This window comes from Pleuronectes platessa, chromosome 22, assembly GCF_947347685.1.
Source record: "Pleuronectes platessa chromosome 22, fPlePla1.1, whole genome shotgun sequence".
Classification (NCBI taxonomy): domain Eukaryota; kingdom Metazoa; phylum Chordata; class Actinopteri; order Pleuronectiformes; family Pleuronectidae; genus Pleuronectes; species Pleuronectes platessa.
Window position 1 is genome coordinate 15413247 of NC_070647.1, and position 24879 is coordinate 15438125.

At 45.5% G+C, this 24879-nt stretch overlaps 2 protein-coding genes across 2 annotated transcripts; one reads left to right on the plus strand and one right to left on the minus strand.

Moving 5' to 3' along the window:
* Positions 1 to 24: 24 nt before the first annotated feature.
* Positions 25 to 17037, plus strand: gnptab (N-acetylglucosamine-1-phosphate transferase subunits alpha and beta). The gene is made up of 21 exons (XM_053415128.1): positions 25 to 268; positions 771 to 856; positions 1443 to 1562; positions 1927 to 1977; positions 3085 to 3272; positions 4087 to 4151; positions 4252 to 4386; positions 8894 to 9055; positions 9187 to 9366; positions 9554 to 9724; positions 9830 to 9953; positions 10259 to 10471; positions 10612 to 11618; positions 11702 to 11901; positions 11982 to 12201; positions 12299 to 12412; positions 12497 to 12582; positions 12663 to 12761; positions 12848 to 13015; positions 13966 to 14056; positions 15335 to 17037. Exons 1-21 carry the CDS (start codon positions 107 to 109, stop codon positions 15404 to 15406), a joined length of 3714 nt encoding a protein of 1237 aa, XP_053271103.1. The 5' UTR covers positions 25 to 106; the 3' UTR covers positions 15407 to 17037.
* A 317-nt stretch (positions 17038 to 17354) lies between these two features.
* chpt1 (choline phosphotransferase 1) lies at positions 17355 to 24269 on the minus strand. Its single transcript, XM_053415136.1, has 8 exons — positions 23855 to 24269; positions 21646 to 21793; positions 21409 to 21550; positions 21208 to 21292; positions 20597 to 20728; positions 20358 to 20516; positions 20131 to 20256; positions 17355 to 18959 (listed from the first exon to the last, which is right to left on the minus strand). The coding sequence occupies exons 1-8, from the start codon at positions 24215 to 24217 to the stop codon at positions 18843 to 18845; spliced, it is 1272 nt and encodes a 423-aa protein (XP_053271111.1). The 5' UTR covers positions 24218 to 24269; the 3' UTR covers positions 17355 to 18842.
* Positions 24270 to 24879: the final 610 nt, after the last annotated feature.

Consider the following 24879-nt stretch of genomic DNA (forward strand, 5'->3'; position numbering starts at 1 on the left):
GGCGGTCGGCGGTCATGTGACTCGGGCAGCGTCGGGTCAGCTGACAGATCCGGGGTCGGCCCGTGTGCTGTTTACTTTCCCATGATGGTCGCGGTTCTCTGAATGAATGCAGCGCTATGCGTCGCCGCGTGGAATCATGGTAGTCGTCAACTCGGTGCTGAAGCTCGTCCAGCGGCAGACGTACACATGCCTGTCGCACCGCTACGGGCTCTACCTCTGCTTCGGGGGCATCGTCCTCATGATCGTTTCCGCCTTCCAGTTCGGAGAGGTGAGCGGGTTCTTCTTGACTTCTCTCCCCGGGCAGCCTGTCAGGTCCGCCGGGCGAGCGAGCGTCCGCCGACCCGGTGCAGTTCCGGCTGAGCTGCACCTCCTGCCTTCCAACCAGGCTCCACTTAGAAATCCTCCTTTTTAGGGAGTAATCAACCTCTTTGTTCGACTAACCGAACTAATCAGCTGTAATCGAGACGTTTCACGAATCTTTAAAGTACTCGTGCAAATTCGGCCTCATAATAAACCCCCACAAGAAGAATTGATTCAAAGAACGTTGTAAAAACCTTGTTACTTCATCAGTTCTTTGAGAAACATTTGTGAATTTGGCATAAAAGTTGTTAAGGAAGTCCAGATTGTTTTCTTCTTGTGCTGTTTTGATATTTTTCCACCTTAAATAACAATTCCTAATATTTCTGAGTCACTATCGGTGCAAGAATCAAGAAATCTGTGACTTTTCCAGTGTGATATTCTGGGTTCACGTCCCCTCTCTGCATTTACAGGTGGTGGTTGAGTGGAGTCGAGACCAGTATCATGTTCTGTTTGACTCCTACAGAGATAACGTGGGTGGAAAATCTTTCCAAAGCAGGTGAGCAAACTCTACATTTACCAATGAATTTCACAACTGTCTCTCCCCCTCACTTACTCAAATGGGAAAGTTCAAAAGCAGACGATTGTTTTTTATTGCTGAAGTCAGAGCGAGAGGTTTAAAAAATCGTCTAGGGGAGAGAAATGTCAGTGCCCTGAATACGTCTGAATTAATTCATCGAGATAATTACGACTAAAACATTTTCCATACTGACATATTGGCCAAATCGTCAATAATTCCTAATTTGTTTTATTCAAACCTGTCATGCAAAGAAATGTGATTAATGCTCTTTTCATCCATAAAGATTTTTATGATTAATAGTCATCAGTAAATGAATATGGAAATGCAACCAAATATATGGAACCTGAGATAAAATTTACATTGACATAAAGGGGTTAGGATTTGTCAGGCTTGCAGAAATATGCAAATCACGATCCGAATATCTGCAAAAAACTGACGAGCCAAACCGATTGCATCGTTCTCTTGAAGTTGACGAGGTGCAGCGAGGTGCTCACTGTGGGGGAGGGAAACGGGGTCGCAGCTCTGCAGTTTCAGTCTGAGTTACACGAGTGTCTCTGTGTTCCAGGCTCTGTCTGCCCATGCCCATCGACGTGGTGTACACGTGGGTGAACGGCACAGACACGGCTCTGCTGAAGGAGCTGAAGACGGTCAAAGAGCAGCTGGAGGAGGAACAAAGAGCTCTGAGGTAGATGTGGCTCCACAGTCCTGAGCTGTTGCAATGCCGATGTGACGGTTATGCAGAAACACTGCAGCCTGTGTAACCTGTGGTCACAGTTCAACATAAACCTTTTACTTCAGTCTATGAAACTATCAGGAGCAAACACACTCACGAGTTTTCACAGCCTGAATAGAGTTAGTATTAACATACAAACCTGTGCTGCAATATTTGTCATCTTCACTCAGAGAGGTCAAAGGTTTGAAAACGCCTCAGGAGAAGTGCCTCAAAAACTTTTCTTCTCTTATGAAATATCTTGTAGAATGATATGAAAAAAATCTGCCGCTGTGATGAAATAATATGAATTCAATTTGTTGTGAATCTTTTCTTATAGGGAACGTCTGGGGAAAAATATAAGCGAGACAACTGAAGTCCCAAAAGACAGGTGAGATTATTAGTTACAGGACACAACTCAAACTAATGCAGTCATTTTACATGCTCCCTTTAGTCAACCTCCATAATGTTTCACTACACATGCATGCTGTTTTATCATTGTGTCGTTTATAATGCTACTGAGGTTTTCTATTACTTTCCTATATTTTTTTCCAATATATCACAGATGGCTCCAAATAAGTTCATTGATTTTATTTGCCTTCTCTGTTATTTTGAATCCCACAGTTTGTAAAGTTTTGTTAAACGAGTCATACAAATACAATTTATAATCATTATCAACTTCAACATGGCCCGATTTAACAGTAATAAAGTATTTGAGCTCTATCATTTTGAAACCATTTGCCACAAAGACAAAATATAACTAGATATGTGAAAAGGATTTGTACCTTTGTGTACACAACGGTATTTTGTCTCATTGTACACACACTCACTGGCCACGTTTATTTTTTACATCAAGTACAACACCTATGTGCACGAATTTAACCTTAAGACTCCTTTTCTGAAAGCTCTTAATTTTAAATATGTTGTATCTTTATATCTTGAGGTTGCAGCGAGTGCTGTGTTCTTTTCTTTATCGCACTTCACAGAATATTATTTTTTTTAACCTCTCCCCCTGGTGTCGGTTAATGAGGTCGACAAAACTGCAGAAACACCTCAGACTCTCTGACTCTCAGACCTGTTCTTTGAAGTGTCAGTTAAAGACATGATGAAACCACATGTGTGAACCCAGACTTTAAAGTTGAAACAGGAAGTCGAGTCGGGTTTCGCCACGGATCGAATAAAAGTCTTTGGATATCAGTTAGTTGAGAGTAACTTACTAATTTTGTAGTTTAACCCTTTGTGTGCTGCAAAGAAAAGATTCTGCCATATGAAGATTTAAGAGTTTCTAAATTCGTCCATCCGTCTATTTGTTTCACCTGAAGATGCAAACAGGGGCTCGATGCAACATTTCCACAAAGGAAATGTTTTGCAGACTGTGTGAACATGACTAATTTCAATGCGCATTTCCCCCCCCCACCCAAGTTATCTTTCATTGTAAAAACCACAAACTTAGATGGCGTGGAGATGTATATGATTTTCCTCTTCTGCTTGTTTTTAGTGGTAAGCAAGAATGTCTCCTGTCCCACTGCATCCTGGCGCCCATGCTGGCCCTGGACCCCGCCCTGCCGGCCAACGTCTCCCTCAAAGAGCTGCCGTCGCTCTCCGCCGCCTTCGCCGCCGCCAAAGAGCTGCAGCTGATCACCAAACCCTTGGTGTCTGTGGTCGTCTTCCACTCGCAGGCTGACGGTAAAAACAAGTGAATTCAGAAACACTTAAATGCTAGAATGAGATCAGAGAGTTCTTTGATTTGATGGAGCGAGAGATTCTGGAGGGAGAGAAATGGAAAAAAACAAGTGTGACACACATAACTTGTCTCTAAACAGACTCTGCATGTGAATGTGTGGAATCTGTGGGCGAGGGAGAAGAATTCAGAAGCCTCCTTATTTCCGTTGATTTAGGCGAATTTATCATCAGACAATAGCCGATGGACTGATTGCACATAACTTGTTTTTTATGTGACCCATGTAGACACAAGAATAAACTGTCCACCCACAGTGAACCCACGTCACAGGGGTTTATGTTCCCTTTAAAGACTTAATAAGCCAGTGATTAACTCTCACACACTATAAAGGGGTTAAATATAGAAATATGTTGCTCTATCGCTCCTGAGCTGTCAGATTATCAACTCGTTATTGACTAGTGTGAATATTGTTGGTGACTGAGCCTCCGATGTTGCTCTGTCTACGGTAACAATGATAAACACTGGCTGCTGGACCGATGCAATGGAAACCAGAGGACAAGAAATGTCCACACACACGTTGATTCAAAAACCAGAAAGAAACTTGATTTTTGTCACAGAGAAACGCAGCCGTTAGTCGATCAGAAGCGCTGTCTGTTTAAAGTATTGTGCTGGGAAAGTGTTTACTCCCTCCTGTAGTCTGCCCACATTTAAACTCATCAGTCTGAGTGGTGACGAGAAGTCTGCGGTCACATCTTTTATCTGTTTATTAACATCCTGCTGCTGCTGTGTCACTCACTCTGCTTGCTGTTTGTTTTACAGCTGATAAAGCCTTTACAGATGTGTCCAGAGAAGAGCAGAAATTCACGGTGTCCAGATGTTACCTGGTGAGTTCCTAACTGTACTGAAATGTGATGCAAATACCCTGCCCCTCCCCCCTTCCCACTCAGATTAAAAGAATTTTGTCTTTGTTGTGTGTTTTTGCAGACGACCGATAAAGAAGCTCCAGGTCTGATCCGCATGCAGACTCTGGCGTATCTGAGCGGCTTCCCGGCGTCCTATAAGGAGACGGAGACGCTGAGAGTCAAACTCCCCTCGGTCATAACCAGCAAGATCAAACAGGTAAAATCTGCAGATCACCAGGCAGTGAATTGGAAAAACAATACTTGGTTCCTAGTTGAAGTGAGTCCCGGTGGTTTTGTGATGCTGATGCCAAGTTCAGAATACACAACCTATTGTCATCGGAATCCTCAAGTTGTGAGTCCATACTACACGACTGACTTAGGGCTCACCCACTACAAGACAATTATGTCAAACAGATTTGGATCCTATCCCGAGTTTTTGAAATCATTCTGTTGTTGTTTATTACACTGCATTTTGTAAAAATAACCAAAAGGGACAACTCCACATTTTTAGATGCGTCCGACCCTTTTCGTTTATGGTTCAATGGTTTAATAATAAAAAAAAAAATCAAATTTCAATTTATAAATCCATAAAAACGATCAAACAGTTGGAGCCCATGTTGTCTTCCTGACTGACCAGCAGGAGGCAGAGTTGCACAAACAGTCACTGCAGTTTCCATCACTTAAGTTGATGTAAGTTTCTGTAAAGTTCATGTGAACTTCACTGACTCTGTCACTAGATGTCGCTCTTGCACTGTCAGAGGATGTTTGTGTGTCATTGTCACTAAAGACACATCAACTCTATTTTACCTTTTGATCTTTTTATTCATCACAGCATCTTAACAAATATCAGATAATCTGCTCCGTCCTGCTAAATAAGCTCTTTTTCCATTCTGATCACTATTGTTGTGATGTGGATGAAGAGTAGTTTATCTGTGTTTAGCTTGGGGGGGGGCGTGCTGTATATTTTGAGAGCGAGGAATGTCACTAATGAGCCTGGATTACTGTGAAATGATCAAGGAAAACAAGACAGTCAGTGGACATCAGACGTGTGGGGACGAGTCAGGTGTTTGTCCCGTCCTCTGATAATGAACATTATCACACGGCTGATGAGGATTAATTGGAGATTAGTCTTTTCTAACAGTCCTTTTATCAGCTGGTTGCAAAACAAAGGTGTGAAACAGTTCGATTTATCTGTGGATCTTTTACAAAGCCTGAAAATACCGAAGTATTTCTCCAGTACTTTCATAAAATAATAGTATGATGTTATTTATGGATGTTAATGCAGGGATTTAAGAGATTATTTTTTGTTGCTGTTTCAGTTAACAAAGCTGGAACACATTAAAAACAAAACATAAGACGAACAAAACACAAATACATGAAATTCAAAATATAAAACTATAATATAACGAAGATATTAATATATAATACAAGTAAAGTAAGTAAAACAGTAATGTACATGTTGTTTTTAAGTCTAATAATCAATACTACATGATTAATTTGGAATGTGCAGATTTTCTTTTTAGTCTAAATGATATTGTGATGCTGGCTGAGAGGTGTTTTTTTTCAAAATGGAAATTTTAATGTTTGATATAGACAAAATAAAACAAACCTAAACAATGTTATGTCTTATGAACAATCTATATTCACTGATCTTAATGTTAAACTCAGCTTAATGAGTCTGATTAAACCCTTTAATAGATCAAATACACAATGTTATGATCCTGTAACAGTCACAAGTGAACGAGCGGCGTCCACGTCCCTCAGCGGAGTCAGAAGTGCATTTACATTGTGTGTGATGATATGTAGGTTAACAGTGTTTAACCTACATATCATCATGGAGCCCAGTTGTCCCATCGTGCCATTCCATTCGTCTCCAGGTTCTGCCGCGGTGCAGCCTGCTGGGTCATGTGATAATAACTGGCGGTATTCTGCCTGTAACCTTAGCTGGCGGTGCGGGGGTTAACAGGGGAACAACTGTTTGGGGTGGCATGGCGCCAACCAGTGCGCTGAAAGGTCGGCAGGATTTTACTGACCTTCCCTGCACTCTCTCTCTCACACACACACACACACACACACACACACACACACACACACACACACACACACACACACACACACACACACACACACACATACACCCACACCCCGTCCTCTCGTATCATTATTATTATTTATACCTGGATTTACCTGTTTGAACACCAGTTGAGATGTTTTACAAGTGGAACAAGCCGGGGCAAGTGTAGCAGGCGTCAAACTGAGTGTGTGTACTGGGACTAGAGACGACTCCGGGACATGTGGAGTCACACAAGGTTCAGGAGGGATGATGGAAAGTGTGTGTGTGTGCGTGTTTGGCCGCGGAGGGATTGGAGCTCCACGCGCCACCACACAATGCACAGTTTGGATTTCAAGGTATTTCCTGGCGTCGCCGGGCCAGTTCTGTGAAAGAGGGATGATGTGCATAGTGTGGAGGGAGAGGTTGAGCAGTGAGAGACGGTCGGTATTTATAGCCGGTGTTAGACTGTGTCCCGGTGATGAAAGCTGCCCCGCGGCCCCGGTCATCTGCCCGGGCCGTCGCCTGTCGAGCCGTGACCTCAGCGTTTGTGTAAAGGCCTGTTGATGTGTTTGTATTAGTGTGTAGTTTTATGAGTGTGTATCGGGTCACACGGTGGCTCGTCTCCACCGACAAGGAAAATTCACGATGTTTGCCTATGTGCTGATGGGCCCAACGGTCCCCTTAAGAAACCACATTAACATTCACTAGATCTGAATTTCTAGTTTGCATTAAATAGCCCACACTCCTAAATATCAATCCCCTAATCATGCCTGCTTACGGGGACTGATACTCACCTGAAGTATAAGTCATTATAAGCACATGACTGAAGGTTTAGTTATGGGAACTCGGTATTATGGCACAAATATGGAAAAATCTTCTTCCTGACTTTACACGATGTTCTGTCATCCTGGGTTAGAGCGGCCTGAAAACAATGCAGACTAATAAAAAACAATCAAAGTGAATTAACACGATTTCCACAACACTATCCATCCCTTATCTATGCTGCTTATCCTCATCAAAAGTCAATGAATCAAAATATTCTCTCTGTATTTTATTATTTTAATGTTTTATCTGCATTGTGATGTAAGTAAACAGCCGTATGTGTTTATGTGAGGCCTCCTCACGCCTATGCTGTGTGTGCATGTGTTACACACTTATCAAGACTATAAAGAGAGCTACAATAAAGATGGCAACCTGATCCAGGGGCCAGGCATTCTCAACGGCTGGACCCCGGCTGTGTTTTAAAGCCTCTGCGAGTCTCCTCACCTAAAAACGGAAGCGGAGGAGAATGGACGAGTCGAGACAGAACACGAGACGCTGGGTCGTTGTTGTGGGTTCAGGATGATGGAGGGAGACAAGGTCGGTCTTTTTCTGGGAAGATTAGAGTTAGAGAGACGAGGGAGGCGGGACAGATGGTTTTAAAAGAGACGAGGCCACAGGGGGACACTAACATACATCAAGTACATACACACAAACACACACACACACACACACACACACGATGCCTCTCATAGCTCCCCCGAGGTCAGACAGAGAGTCAACTCCATCATACCCCCTCGGAGAAGAACTTTCCAAACTGACAACTCTTTACATACACAATCACACCAGCACAAACACACACATGGGGAGCTTTGATTTGACCTCTGTACCCGTTGGGGTCAAAGGTCCACCCTGAGCTGTCAGGATCACAAATCCCATCATAAATCTCGTGTCCATCTTTCAGAAATCTTCCCGTGTCGATGACAGACGTCTCTGTCACGAGATCCCATCACGCTGCTCGTCATGTGACTCTTGAGAAATCACTGTTTGGGATTTCCCCACAGTGCATGTGAGGATTTGAGTTGTTTGGGCTTAAAGTTGGGAAACTACGGACTTGACCTGATGACAGTGAGGTTGCACAACACTGCATCTCTGAGGACTTGAGATGCTTTTGAGCTTGGAAAGGATTTGCAACAGGAGACCAACTGGTTTGTACTGTAAAGTAGATCTTATAAGTTATTGTTCTGTATCCTGAAACAGTTGCTACACTACCTGCGCCAAGGACTTTGTTTTTCCATGTTTCAGCATTTGTCAAAATCCCGGTTTGCAACTTGGTGCAGATCCAAATAGAAAGTCAGATCCTGTGAATTTAAATGGGGTTTCATAAGGAGACTCTGGGGCCTGGGCGGAGATATACACTCTACTTTGGGCTATTCTAGGTCAGGCCCATGATCACACCAATGTTTGCTAATTATCTCCGGGAATGTCTTTAGTTTTTGCAGGTATTTGGTCACGAGCCAAACTATCTGGCAAATTAAGTCGGCCTGACGATGGCGCCACATAGGAAGTCGGGGGATCACCGAAGTTATGAGAGTTTGTCCTCATCTGACCGGCGTTATCTGTGCCACATTCACAACAGGCCACCCGGCAGTTGTCATGATATTTCACTCAAATCCCCAAATGTCGACCTCACGGTGGCGGCAGAGGAGAAGTCAGTAGATCATGATTAGATGCACCAGGAAGAGGAGGATGCTTAGTTTCCATGATAATTCACTGTATTATTTTAATTTATGGAAATGATGAAGCTCCTGGAGATCTAATATTTGAGAGGTTCCCTAAAACACAAATCCTAAATTAGTAAAAAACATACAAACAGCTCGCTCACCATGATCTCTGTGTGTTTCTTCCTCAGTTTGAGTTGTACTCGGAGGCAAGCATCGCCCTGCTCCACCTGAACACCCAGCAGGACTTCTCTGACCTGACGCAGCAGGCGAAGAAGAACCTGACCCTGGACGGGAAAGAGTTAACCATCAGCCCCGGCTACCTGTTCTGGGACCTCACCGCCATCTCTCAGGTACGACTGCTCCTTCCTGTCTCTCACATGTCAAAGAATATGAGTAAGTAATGAAAACTGTGTAGGTTCATTTTAGAACAGCCAGGATACGTTGACGGCTCAGTTCTCTCTTCTCTTCTTCTCATCCTCAGTCCAAACACGATGAAGACGTCTCCGCCAGCAGATTCGAGGACAACGAGGAGCTCCGCTACTCGCTGCGCTCGGTGGAGCAACACGCCCCCTGGGTGAGGCACATCTTCATCGTCACCAACGGGCAGATTCCCTCCTGGCTCAACCTGGACAACCCCAGAGTCACCGTGGTCTCACATCAGGTAAGAGGCTCCACCACGTGTTCGGTTGTCAGACGGGTTTTTACTGACGTCTAATCTTATGTGTCACGTGTTCAAGTTTATAAGCAAATGAAAGGTTACAAATGAGTGACCAAACTAATGCTTGCATATGTTGTCGCACTGGGAAGTGTTTGTTGTTTTATCAACGTTTTTCTTCTTTGACCTGCAGGACATCTTCCAGAACCGCAGCCACCTTCCCACCTTCAGCTCTCCGGCCATAGAGACCCACATCCACCGCATCCCGGGGCTCTCCCAGAAGTTCATCTACCTCAACGACGACGTGATGTTTGGCAAGGAGGTGTGGCCGGACGACTTCTACAGCCACTCCAAAGGACAGAAGGTGAGAACGCGGCATCATGGGAGTATCAAATATCATTATGGAAGTAGTCTGTGATAGTTGAGTACAAACTGACCTTGAGTCTGCTCCTCTCTCTCTTCTCTGCAGGTGTATCTCACCTGGCCGGTTCCTAACTGTGCTGAGGGCTGCCCAGGCTCCTGGATCAAAGATGGCTACTGTGACAAAACTTGCAATAACTCTTTGTGTGACTGGGATGGAGGAGACTGCCAGGGTAAAGCCAGCACTGTCAAGTCTGTGTTCACACGCTTGTATTTGTCATCAGGGCGGCTGCAGGTCCCTGAAAAGTACTCAAGGATACCTGAATACTAGTTTGATGTATACTTGGAAGTGACTTTCAAAGTCTTTCAAACTGGGGACCCTGGGGTTTGAGGTGGTGAAATCTAACGTACACATATGTGCTTTAATTTCTAGTGGCATTAAAAATGGATTGAAGAAGTTTTAGAAGACAACTTGTTTGTAACCGTAGCTCCCTGGTCCTACACGTCCACATATGAAGTGCTGCCCTCTTCCTTACAGGCTCATCTGGGAACGGTCGGTTCGCCCCGGGTGTAGGTGGCGAGCCCGGTGTGGGGGCCGGACATCTGTGGCAGTACGGAGGTGGTATCGGAGGACTCGGGGGGACGTCCTATTGCAATCAAGGCTGTGCCAACTCCTGGCTGGCTGACAAGTTCTGCGACCAGGCCTGCAATGTCCTGGCGTGCGGCTTCGACGTGGGCGACTGTGGCAAAGGTAAATCTACAGCCAATCAGATGCTTATGATTTCAAGATAAAGAGAATGTAAAGAGAATCCTCACTTTTGTTCAAGGACGACTCTTTTCGGTCGACCTTTTAATGGCGTCATAGTCTTGATTGTGTATTTATGTCTGTAGAGCATTTTGACGAGCTGCACGGTGTGACCCTCCAGAGGAACCGGACCCTCTACACCCTCCCCCTGGGAGAGGTCAGGCCATATTTCAGCTTCAAAAGTTTCGCCCGCAGAGTGTCCGAGGCCCAGGTCAGCGACAACCCGGTGGTCCGTCACACCTCTGTCGCCAACAAGTGGCAGACCGTGCACTTGCTTCTTTATCCCGGGCACAACGCCACGCAGATCCAGTACAACCTCACCTTCCAAGGATACGACGCCACGGAGTTCACGATGACTTTCGGTGTAGCTATCGACACCCGCGAGGTTCCTCTCGCCAACGTGTCCAAGACCACGAGCAAAGACGAGAGCATAGAGCCAAAGCCGACGCTGGCTCCTGAGCCCGTTGTGGCTTTCTCCGATGTTCCAGAGGACAAACGAGGTCCGAGGATCCAGACGAGGCAGCAGCAGATCTTCATCGAGGTCCCTTCACTGAACGTGTCACTTTTACCAGCTGTCGTCCGCACTGAGCTGCAGAAGCTGGAGGAGAAGCTGCTCAACGGGGACATTACTGTGAAGGGTTTTAACCACACGAAGGCCGAGCTTCTCAAACCTTTCAAGAGAGCTCAACAGCAGCAGGTCGCTGATGAGGGTGAAGCCAGGGTTCAGAGGAAGCCTTATAAAGACCTGGAGGGAGAGCCAAATCAAGAAGCTGAAAGTATCATTCAGCAAAATCACAACGCAAATAAAGACGCGGCTTTGAAAGAACCACCGGTCACTCCTCTTGTCCCCGTCCTCATCGATGATGTGCACAAAGAGCTGGAAACATCTAAACCTCCCGTGAAAGCCGCCATCGAAAAACCTTTCAAGCTGCTGAAGGAAATCTCCAAAATCAGAAGTGCTGAGAGTCAGAATGATCCGACCAACGCTGCAGGAGGAGGAGCTCCAGGCGGGAGGAGGCTCCAGCACTTCACCTCCTCAGATCGAGGCTTCCTGCCCTGGGAGAAGAGGAAGTACTTCCAGGGACTACTTGAGGTATGAGCCCACGACTTTCACGGTTCATCTAAAGGTTTTTTTGTATTTCCTCTGACATCATGTCCTCTGTGTCGCCTCCACAGGAAGGGGAGCGTCTGAAGAAAGAGCTGATGTACGTGACCGACGGCGGCGCCACAGCCCGGAGGCTGCGGGACACTTTTGGCGAATCCCTTCGCTACGTCAACAAGCTGCTCAACAAGCAGTTTGGCTTCACGTCCCGCAAAGTCCCGGCACACATGCCACACATGATCGACCGACTCATCATGCAGGAGATGCAGGACACGTGAGACTTTTATATGTTTTTCATATATACGTTTTCCTGAAGAGGCAGCATCTTAAAATCATCTTTACACTTTCCCTCAGATTCCCAGAGGAGTTTGACAAGACGTCCGCCCACCACGTGCGTCACTCGGAGGACATGCAGTTCGCCTTCTCGTACTTCTACTTCCTGATGAGCGCCCAGCAGCAGCTCAACGTCTCCGAGGTGTTTGACGAGATTGACACGGATCACTCGGGCGTTCTGTCCGACCGGGAGATTCGAACTCTCGCCACAAGGATCCACGAGCTGCCCCTCAGCCTCCAGGTCGGTCCTGGCTGTAAAAAAAAAACACATCTCCCACTAACATATTTTAAGAAGATAACGTCATTCTCTTTAAATCTGTCGTTGTGGCGTCTTGTAGGATCTGACAGGTCTGGAGCAGATGTTGATCAACTGCTCCAAGACTCTCCCGACTAACCTGACCCTGCTCCACCTGGTGAACCCCACTCAGGAGACCTACTACGACCCCAGCATGGTGAGACATATTCAACACTTCTGTAAATTCCTTAAAATTGGACTTGTAGCTGACTTTATTCGGCTCTGATTTGATATTTTTCAGCCTCCTGTTACAAAAGGCCTCGTCCTCCACTGTCAGCCCATCACAGAACGCGTCCTCAAAGCCTTCAGAGAACAGAATAAGTACAAGTGTGTCTTCACGCACTGTTAACATCGTACAATTCAGACGTCCGGTTCTCCCGTTGCTAACGTGTCTTTCCGTCGGACAGGTTCGAGATCATGGGAGAGCAGGAGATAGCGTTCAAGATGGTGCGCACCAACGTGTCGCATGTGGTCGGCCAGTTAGACGACATCAGGAAGAATCCGAGGTCTTGCACAGATCAGTTTTCCCTCTTAACATCCTCCATGCACGTGTTATCAAACTGCACTAACGTCTGTGTTTCCCCCCCAACAGGAAGTTCATCTGCCTCAACGACAACATCGACCACAGCCACAAAGACGCTGCCACAGTGAAGGCTGTGCTCAGAGACTTCTACGAGTCCATGTTCCCGCTGGCGTCCCAGTTCGAGCTGCCCAGGGAATATCGCAACAGGTTCCTGCACATGGACGAGCTCCAGGAGTGGTACGTTCCATCGGGTAGACAACGCTAATGCCAGAGTTACGGTTAAAGCAAAAGAAGGAAAGTGAGGGATGAAAAGGAGAAAATAGGTGTTTTTTTGTTCAAGAAAACGAAAGAAATATTCCTTGATCCGGATCTGCTCCTAAATGTAATGGAAAATGTGACGGAGATGAGTTGAGTAGTTGCTGAGCTGTGGAAATGTGACGGTCTTGGCAGAGGTTATGACAGAAGAGCTCTAAATCCTCACACTGGAGAAAGCGAAGTGCACGTTGATAAGTGACTTAACGATCGGATCAGGTCGCCCATTAATTCTCTGTCAACCAATTAACTTGATTCATCACAGACGACCAGTTACTGATGTCTGAAAAGCGCACACACCAGATCTGAAGTGGGGTCCTTGTCGCTTGTGTGCCGGTAATTTGTCAAGGTCTTGTTTTAGTTTTTTCCCTCCAGTCGCTCTGAGTTAAGAATCCGTGGCTGTGGTGGAGCGCTGCCAGGTCGGAGCGGTGGGGGGGGGGGGGGGGGGGGGGGGGGGGGGTTTAGAGTTTTGTTTTTTTTCATGGCTCCTGCTCTTGTGCTCATGCCAGCCTCGCGAGCAGACTGTAACATTAGACCCCGCTGCTTAAGACCAGCCACCAGCTTCAAGATACTTGTAAGATCATAGCACAGCTGAGCCTCTCGTCCCCCCCACCCCTCCTCCCCTTTGGTTTGTGAGGTGCCAGGCGGATGGCGTCAGGTGATGTCACCTCGTCACCCTGCTGCCCCGCTGACCTCTGGATAATGCACACTTCTGTCTCGTTATATAATATCACAGCGGGTCTGTCCTCCAGGGGGACGTCCTGATCAGGGATCATGTATTTTACACCTGCATCTGTTGATGTCGGACGTGGAACCGACGCATGAATCTGCTTCTTGTAATTATAACCGACTGATTTTTGTTTTGTTTCCCGCAGGCGGATTTATCGAGACAAGTTGAAGTTCTGGACGCACTGTGTCCTCGTGACGCTCGTCATCTTCACCGTCTTGTCCTTCTTCGCCGAACAGGTCAGTGCGTCCACGGGCCGGACCACACACACATTAATGTACAGATTCAAACGAAGGGACTTAGGTTCACACACACACCTCGTTTCCCCCCGATTCCCACTGGAGCTATGATTTGAAACCTGCGTTAGTGGGATTGCTCCGAGAGGTGGGTCCGTCTCGTGTGTCCCACGAGTGAGAAGATCTGAGCCAGGACCGGACTTTACAGAAATGAAAGACCCCCAGTTGTCCTCTGTGAAAGAAGAGACGTGTCGCTCTTTGTTGGCTTGGGTCAGACAGTTCTTGTCATTACCGGCTTTGTTGCCAGGTAAGTTTTAGCTCTGGCTGTGAAAGAGTCAGAGGAATATTTTTATGAATCTGGATCCTGTTCTTCTGCGACTTCTCCTGTCAAACTAAAGTATTAATTAACTAATTCTGCTCGACATTGAGCTCCTGGAGGCACTTCCCTAATCCAAGGGTTTCCAGTTTCTCCACGGCGAACAGAAAGAAAGGTTAATAGTTGCAGTGACCTGAGGAGAATTCCCCCCCCTCCCCTGCAGGAGCCCGTGGGACCAGTTCTCCCAGTGAGGAATGTGCCGGACTTGTCCACTGGGTCTGTCACCTCACAAAGACTTTAGATGTTTCTGAGTGAGACCCCTCGGCTGGTCACTCGGTCCCAAACAGGATTTTAAGCTTTGTTAGATTTAAACCAGATCCAGGAGGTGACTCTTTTAACATGACATAAGATAACAGGGCATGTTTAGGGAACTGATATCCATGACTGTGTCCAATGTGGTGCAGCTGGGTCCTTGGCGGAGGCGTGCAGAAGAGATGTTTCGATACTAGTACCAGCCAAAAATACTGGGTCAGGAGAACAGGAATCTATGTACCGATCTGATGAACGTCTTTATAATATATTTGTTCAAAGTACGTTGTGAGCCAGAGTTAAAGTATCAGCAGTTTGGTCATATTTCACTCTGGAAAGTCCCTCAACTAAAACCCTGACATGTAACATAAGCAAGGAATGTCACATCGGCCGATAGGCAAAGATCAGGTATCGGAAAAAGAGAGAAGGGACAGATGGCATCGGAACATCCTGACAGCTTCCTGCTATCAATTCTCGGATCTATCACTCTGCCAGAAAGTGATTCTGAAGAAGAGTATTTCCCACGTTTAGCTAAACAGCTTCACCTCTCTCACATATGAGTCGTCCTCCCGCTGACAGACAGACAACACAAGGGTTTCTTGTTTTCTCTTCCCTGTATGCAACGTCTCATTATGCCCTTTCCTCTCTTCCTGCAGCTCATCCTCCTGAAGAGGAAGCTGTTCCCCAGACGCAGAGTGAACCAGGACATCAACCCCGAGCGGGTGTGATACAGGGAGACCTCCCTCTCCTCCTCCTTTCTGCACTTCCACCTCCGCCCCTCTCTCCTCCCGGCTCAGTCGGGTGGATCCAGACGAGGAGTGGAAACAGGAACCCGACGTCCTCGCCGCTCGTGTTTCATCAGCACGGCCGGACGACAGACACTCACACGTGAGATGTGGCGATGAGACGTTTTTTATTTCAGAAGATGATGGACGGGGCTGGCCGACGAACGAAATGATGAGAAGCCTGTGCATCTTCATGTCGTCCACTGGGGGCGTCAGAGACTCTCACACAGACAAACCATAAAACACTTCCCCTCCTGCAGGGCACCACTCCTCATGTCCCGTCCTCTGTGTCAGTGATCGATGTGTTGAGGTGTCAAACACTTGATCGGACTGTGTGTGTGTGTGTGTGCGTGTGTGTGTGTGTGTGTGTGTGTGTGTGTGTGTGTGTGTGTGTGTGTGTGTGTGTGTGTGTGTGTGTGTGTGTGTGTGTGTGTGTGTGTGTGTGTGTGTGTGTGTGTGTGTGTGTGTGTGTGTGTGTGTGTGTGTACACCTGGAACAAATCATTTCAACTATTTAAAAAAGATATTAATCACGAAGTCCGAAAGCCAGACAAGCCAAAAATGATGGTACTCCTTAAAGCTCTTATTTTCTACTCTTTCCTCTTAAATCTTCATAAATCAATTAACTTGATGGTACAGACAGTTTTTTCGAAGATGTCGCTTTTTTCACAATTTTATAGACAAAACGATGAATTGATAAAAGATCGGGTTGGTAAGTTGTTTCTCTTCTCTCACTTTTTAATCATCTTATTTATCTTATTTGTTGAAATCCTCGTCACGTCCCGATAGCCAGTCGTCTGAAAATTGATCTGCAGATGAAGAAGATTCTAACTTGGTGTTTGGTTGTGTGGCGTTTACCTCGATGGCTTTATTTTAAAGGAAAGGTGCGTGAAGTACCTAGAGGACGAATAAGGAGTAATTCATTTGCGTGTCGTTTTACGTCCATTGTCGTTCAACCATGAAAACTTGAAGTGCCTTCTTTGTTCATTCCTGCTCATTTGAACATTAGTTTTTTTTTTAAACGTCTGATTATAAACATTAACCCGTGCACATCACACCCTGACCTAGTGATGTACAATGGGAATGAATGGGAAACAGGATAATATAATGATCATTCTTACTCTGGTACCAATGCATCTGATTGTCGGAGCTACGTGATGCTGCACCTGTCATGGCCGCCTGCACGTGTGTCCCTGTGGGACTCGACAGGATCGCCGCTGTCTGAAATTCAGACGCCCTCGGCATGTTCTCCGACTCACTTTCATTGTTGTCGTGAGACAAGCGACGTGTGCGTCCGATGTGAATGCTGCTCGTCACCTCTTCATGACCTTTATCTCTGAATGTCACTTTTACTAACTTTCTTTACTATAATAATGTCAAATCGACACGGAGGCGACTCCCAGATGTTGTCAGCGCTTTGCCTCTGAGTCATGTGATTCCTCGGGGGGGGGCGGCGTCACCGGGCGAGGCAGGCGAGCCGATGAGTCGTGTGTTTTGGAAATGTGGTTATGATGATTGCATCAGTGGAGCAGTTCCTCTGACTGAAATAAAAGTGGTTTGGTTATGTCCTCTAAATTGTTTTTGTGTGTTCGTGTTCTGTCATTGTAGAAAATTACATTGACTCAGTTATGAGGCATTTTTCCATTTCATTCTTCTTCACACTTCTACTCTATGGACAGTTTATATTGATCTATTGTACTTTTCACTCCAGTACTTCTCATCTTAAGGTTTTATCTAAATGTTTTTCTGTCAGAGGCTCTGTTACGACACATCAAATTACTCACAGGGGTAATTTTCCTCTCTTTTACTTGTATCTACATTTTTTGGATTCCTCTCTTCTGAACTCGTTCTGGTTCGGACTCTTTTCCCACAACTGACACGGACGACAAAACCACAGGAAAAATACTTTCTTTATTACAATCGTTTCCACTCGTGTCTGTTAGTAGAAAGGCGTCTTCCTATAATTCAACAGTGCAACATGGTGTTCAAATCAACGTTATACGTCATGATGCATAGTTCCACACTCCATCCTCACTTATGCAAAATCAACTTTTTTTTTTTAAGGACATGTCTCTTTATAAAGTCCACAATCCTGAAGAAATGTTATTTTAGCAAATCAAGAATACCGCTGGTTAATTTGTTTTTTTTTATACCTCTAAATAGTTTCCCGGCACTACAGAAATATCCCTTTTCCTCCAGAATGCACCTGAATAATGAGTAAAAATTACCGACAACCCAACAAATCTGCGAATGAATCACTCACCTATACATCATTTACATTTGTATAAGTGAAGAAATGTCCCGAGGGAACAGCTTCCGATGGTACGCGACATTTCAGTGGAAAAAAGGAAAGGAAAAAAAAAAAAGGAACTTTAAATATGCACAAAGTTTAACAGTAATTACAACAAAAATATTTTAAGGCGTCTTCAGTTGAATTCTGTACAATCACATATAATTATAGCGTTAGCCCTTCAGGGAGAAGAACAGAGAAAGCAGGACGAGTCCAGTGTTAACGCTTCATCAGCTGACGGCACTAAAAGGCTGCAGGTAAATCTTCTATCTTTATTTTTCCACGTCTGCAGAATGAGATGAAATAACTGATGTTGGTGAGCGAAGCCCGATAGAAAACCCGATCAGCGTTTTTTCAGCCTTAACACGAAGCCGTTGCCCCTTCACGTAGCTCACTGACAATCTGCCACAGCGCAAACTTCACTGGAAACTATTTTTTGGGCTTTTAAGGTCATTTTTAATCCGTATTTTTAAAACCGATTCATTCCCCCCCCCCCCCCCCCCCCCCCCGATTGATTCACATTCATTTAATAAATAAAAACAGAAAGATTTCGGTGGCTCCTCTTTTCAGTTTGGGCAGACAGTTATTTGATTAATTTTGATTAATTTGATGGCCACGTGTTTAATGTGCGACGACCGTAATGTGACAAATTCTTTTAAAACTTCCAAGCTGATAAAAATGCTTTGATATTTGCCCAAACTGAAATATCCACTGAAAAATAAACATTTTGGTATTGATTTGTAAAGAGTACCCTTTCAACGTAAAAAATCTCTTTTATTTGGACATGCACTCGTGATTAAATTAAAAACCATTTCAAGGGAAACTCTGGTTCCGCTTAATTTCCTAATTCCACATATCCGTGCTTTTCAAACGTTTGTTATTATTATTTTTTTGGTCTGTAGATTCCAGTTGGTTTTAATTTGTTTTCCCCGTCTGCTCAAAGAGGCAGTTTTCAATCCGAAGTGGTCACTTTGTCAAGGCTGCAGTGGCTCAGGGCCGAGGGTCGCTTCTCGCCCTCGTGCTTCTCGTCTGCTTCCAGGAGCGGGGAGATGTCCGTGTCCCCCCCCGCCTCCTCCCGCCGGGCAGGCCGTCAGTCGCGGTGCGTGTGGCCCGGCGGCGTGATGCTGAACACTTGGATGCGCAGGTGGGCCGCGATCTGGATGCACACGCCTGTGCAGTAGCGCACGAGATCCAGAAGAGAGAGGATCTGACGGAGGAAAAAAAAAGAAAAGTTACTTCGTTAAAAGTGAAGAGCGAAAACAGACAATTAACAATTTTAGAAACATATGTATTACAGCACTACTTTGAAACTAGAACACAAACCACCACCATGATTTCACAGAAATTGTCTGGGTAGTTTTTGCGTAATCCTGATGACTCACAAATGCAGAAGGAAACACAACCTCCTTGGTAACGAGTGAGTTTATGTATTTGGGGATTAAATGGAGAGGAAACTAGGACTGAGGAGGAAAGAGGATGCCTCTAAAGTATTATTATAGTTGCTGAGTTGCCAAAGCAGTTTTATCTAACGTCATCGGTGTGAAGGGACGTGACCGTGACCTGCAGCTGAACTAAGTTTCTGATTAAATGAAACCAGCGTCTCTGAACCACCATGCAACAAGCTGCTTCTTTTCCTGTTTAGTCAACAAGGCTCACCTGTCCTGCAGGTTTCTGCTGAGGCTCCACCCCCTAATCAAACTGTCAATCTAATATACCGCTCTGAACGGAAGCAGATAATCGTCAACAATCACGGAGGGCTTTGATTGGGAACATGTCTTGATGACACATCTCTGCATTTCTTCAGTGGGGGGGTGTGGGTGTATTTATCATTAGTGCAGTGACACGTTTATTTAACACCACACTAGACAAACACGGAGCATTTATCTACAGCAAACATGTATTTAAATATTTACTTAACCTGATATAATCCCTCAGAAGTCGTCAAGTGACTCCAATGTATGTCACAAGATAATATACCATTACAATATCTTACGAATCAAGAGAACTTATCATTTACAACTGGGAGACACAGTGAACGCAGGTCAACAGTCAGATCGGTTGCTGCACTTTGCACAGGACAGGCTGAGAGGTGATTAGATGGTCACTAGTATCAGTGTCGAGGCGACAAATAAACAAAAGGGGCAAACCGTAGATTTAAGATTTACTCATCTAATAAAGTAGGAAAACAATGAAGTCTGATGGAAACAAATGCTAGTTGCATTGTGGGAAGTGTAGGACCATGTGTTTGTTAAGCTCCGCCCATGTTTGGAACTAAAAGCCAGGATATGTATGAGCAGGAGAAGAACATGTTCACAGATTTCTCTGAGAATAACTCCTGGATCTTAATGAGAACAATCATTAGTATCTGTGGTACTGACCGTGGCGATCCAGAGGACGGTGTACTCGTCTATAAAGCTGTTGAAGTATTGGTTGAGGAAGAGGAGGCCCGGGCCGATGAAGGCCGAGTCCGGGAGGTGCAACTCACTCTTGGTCATGTGAGCGACCTGAAGAAGAGACACAAAGGAACCATGACTCACATGCTCTGAATAACATGGAGGAATAATAAGGTCTCAAAGGGAGGATTTCAAAATGAAATCAAACCTACCACCAGTTTGTTGGAGATCTTGGCGATGACCATGCCGAAGGCGAGCAGGTAGAGACAGGGGTGGTTCTCGAACAGGCTGCTGGAAGACTTCTTGAAAATGATGAAGGCCAAGGTGAGGATGAGGCCGATGTGCAAACCAGGACTCAGCACGCTGGTGTCCTACACAACAGGGATTTTTGTATTAGTTGCGTCATCTGCTTTACAAGATCAGGCATGTTCCCGAATCTGTGTTGACTTACAGCCACGGTGGAGCCGTTCTTGCCAACACCCCCGTTCAAAATGACGTAGAAGTAGTTGTAGCAGGAGTAGAGGGCCCCCCCGATGATGCCCAGGATGGGGAAGACGTACAGCTCCAGTCCGATGATCGGCAGCTACGGAAACACAGGGAGGTCAAAATTAATGCCGAGACCGAAAAGCCTCCTCACAGAAATAAGATACGGGGCTTTTATGAGAGCTGCAGGCATGCTGAGCGGGATGGGAGGGCAAAGCAAAAAAAAAAGTAAATAAGTAAAAAGTAAATAAAAGTAGAAATGCGGGTGACATCATCAGCTTTTTGAGCCAGATCATGTCCAGTAGATGACCTGTTGGCGTTAGCTACCCATAGTTACCTTCTCACATGTGATGTTAAGTCAAGCCTCCAGAGGCAGCAGAGTGAAAGTAAAACACAAATTCTATTCAAAGTGTAGAAGGACGACTAAAAAAAAAAACTAGGAATTGATGCAGATAAGATTAGTGTGGAGCTAAAGAATCTCTCACTCATGGTGAAATGAAAGTGTTCCCATGTGTGTGGGTGTGCAAAACATTTGAAGACGTGTACATGTGGCCGTGCAAATATTTCCTCCTGAGTTACCGTAGTTTGCCAAAGGCCCACGCCTCCGAAAGCCGACATCACGTACATGACCATGATGGAGAACTGCACCTCTGTGACGTCCACCCTGAGCAGAGAGTAACAGCGGAGAGTGAGTTTTAGCTTTAGCTGAAATAAGAAGAGAAGCTGAAGTCAAGCGGGTGAAGGCCGGACAGGCGGGGAGCTGCTGAACACGGGACTCACAGGCCGAAGCGGAGCGTCCCGGACACGTAGGTCTGCCAGTGGGCGCAGAAGAACATGAACATCCCAATGAAGCCGCAGAAGAACATCCAGTCTGGAAATCTACCGATGCCACACGAGATGCATGTTCCGATAGCCACAAACACTGCAGGGAAACACAGAGAGAGAAAGAGAGCGTTAGTCCACAAGCACATGATGAAGATCTTCTCCATGAATACAGGGGAAGTTTTGTCAAAGCACCTGTGGAGACGGCATCGCAGCCGTGGTCAAAGAGCTCCCCGAGCGGCGAGCTGCTGTTTGTCCTCCGGGCCTGTTTCCCGTCGATGGCGTCCAGAGACTGGTAGATGAAGAGGCCCAGAGCGCTCAGTAAGAAGGCCCAGCACGGAGCCTGGGAGGAAAGAGGAGACAGAGCACGACTCTTATTTAGGGAAACCTGATCAGAAAAAAGACCTGAACCTTGTTCTACTGTGAAGCAACTCACACTGAGGGAGGAAGTAGAGGAGCTGGAACAATAAGACGACTGATCAATAGAGAGAAACGTTATCTGCAGCTGTTTGGATCCTGAACAATTCAATCTTCTAGTTTGTTCTGGCTTCTAAACTGTGAATTTTGACCCAGATTTCTAAGGGAATAATTCATGGATCTGGCAAAACAAAAACCTGGCACATAAAGTGGACTGATATCTATGAGTGTGTGGAATTTGGCGCAGCTTGACTGAATTGTTGGCCGAGGTTTGTGTGTCACAGAAAGCCCTTTTAGCACATTATAGTTATTTTTGACTTGTTAGTCAAACTAACTTTTTACCACTTATATTATTATCTCTATTTATGTTTGGAAAGTGTTGTCTGAAGCATGATCAAAACTTTTTAAACTATGAAACTAGTTGAGCTTGATTCTGTTACTTGCAAGGAAGAGTGAGAATGTCAGTAGTTTAAATGGCAGAAAAACACAATCAAGATTTATTTAATCCCCCGACATGTGGATAATCAAATGTAAACACATGTCATTTTGTCGTCTTATCATCCAAACATAAACTGTGTGTATCAGTGAGTGAAGTTAGAGTGAGGAGAGGGAGGGATTCCAGCTGACGGGAGTGTGTCGGCTCCTCCAACTAGGGTGGAGGTTACCGACCATCTGGACACTAGAGCTGCGCCAACACAGCGTGTTTACCACCACAATGTGAGTGTGTGAGCATGTTTGTGTTTGTGTGCGAGACAAAGAACGTCTGTTTTTCCAGAGAGATCAAGAATTCCACACTCAGAGACCAGAGACAGCTACTTTTCCTCTATCAGCCCGAACGTGCTGGGGAGGGTTTAGGGTCAACACAGAGGTCACTTCGGGGGAAACTCTGCTCACGTGCCTGTGATATCTATGTTTGTTTGCACGGGGACAGGCTGACTTTCAGAGCAGAGGAGTGGACGCAGGCCTGATTTACTGCTGCTCGATTGTAAAAGGGAGGAAAGTGAAATGCCTTTGCACTCGTGGAATTTGACAGTCACAGCGTGCTGCCTGGACTGTGGACTGAGTGGCAAGGTTCTCCTGGGAAGATTGGACAAAGGTGTACATCTGATAAACACACACACACACACCTATGCATGTCAGGCTGAGGTCGCTGCTCCTCAGTGAACCCAGATACACAGGTTAAGTGGATCACAGGTCATGTGTTGGGCTCAGTTGGTCCCTGCAGCCGCTGTTTTTATGTATTTTAGTTTCAAAACAGTTCCTCATCCGTAGCTGAGGCGGATCTGGACTCATTTCACATCAACAGACGTTTCTTTGAGTTTTGAAGTCACAGTTAATTTCCAATGACCTCAGCAGCTAATGAACAGGGAGCCTCCTCTCTTAACAGGGATCTGAGCCAAAATCCCATCTTTGTGCAAACTGCTGTTTTGGTATCAACAGCATCTGCATCACATGATGTCGGGGGCAAAACCACGTGTCCCAGATGTCAACTTCCCATCACGTCTCAATCTACCCACAGCGAACCCCGTTAAAGATCTGATGGTTTAACGAGTCCTAGCTTGTGTGAGGCCAAACAAACACTGCACCTTAAAATGTTGCATATTTCCTGAATCAGCATGGGAACATCTGTAATTCGGCTTCAGGGGGCATACATGAATGAGGGTATAAATAAATAACACGTGCACTTTGTGTATTGGTTCTGCACTGATTCCTCAAGTCGTGTCCCAGAAACGCTGAGGGCGTTAGCGGGAAACATGACCCCAACCGTGAGGCTTGATCTGATATAACCTCAAGATTAAAGTAGTTACGAGGTTCGCGTGTGAGCCGAATTAACAAATGGATTCTGCTGATTTGGAAAAATACGCCACGTCGCGGTGTTTGATGTATATTACGTTAGCAAACGGCGATGGAACTTTAATTCACGTAGTTTTCTAAACAGGCTTCGCGGCACCGGGTGGCAACTTTGAGCCAAGGTCGCTGAACTCACCTCCTCCGTCGCCGTGGGACAATAATACACGAGCACCACGGTGGACACGATGTTGACCATCAGGCCCACGATGGTCAGCGTGTTCGGGGCGACCCATGTCGGCGTCTGCTCCACGAGCCAGTTCCAGTAGATCTGACACGGGGGCTCGATCAGCGATCGGCCGGACGCGCTGTATTTGTGCTCCTCCAGCCGCTTGAGCTGAGCTGCGGACAGCGGCTCCGGCCACAGGGGATGTGGCATTGCTGCTTCTTGTGCCTCGTCAGCCTCGCAGACCCTCCGCGACGAGCTCCGCAACACACCCGGGCGCAGGGACTCGGACCACGGCTCAGTAGTGTCGGTGAACGGCGGTGGACTGCGGCTCATCTGTCACTCGCGGCACGGGAGGCCATTTTCACTGCGGAACCAAGAGACGACGAGTCCCTCAACGTTTCCCGTCGAGCAACGTCTCCACCGGAAGCGACAGACCGGAAGGGAAGACATATGCCGGAGAACCGCCAGGTTTGAACAAATGTTCAGGACAGCAGCAGTCAGGTTAGTTTATAACATGAATTCACCATTATTATAACATAATCAATGTATGTTTACTAGATTACAACAATAATTTATCATTATTTTAACATAATCAATGTATGTTCACTAGTTTATAACATGAATTTATCATTATTATAACACAATAAATGTATGTTTACTAGTTTACAACATTAATTTATCATTATTATAACATAATAAATGTATGTTCACTAGTTTATAACATACATTTATCATTATTAAAACATAATTTTTTTAGGTAATGTAGTTTATGACGTTGATTTATTAATGTACAGGATTTATCAACTAAATTGTTGTATGCACATTAGTTTACAAAATTATTCATCTATGTAAAGGATTTATTAACTAAATGTATTTATTTGTACAGTATTTTAACAACCCAGTTTAGTTAACAGCAATTTGATTACATACAGAATTTATCAGAGTTATCCTAATTATGAATAAGGTGTCTCTTATTTATAAGGTCAGGATTATGT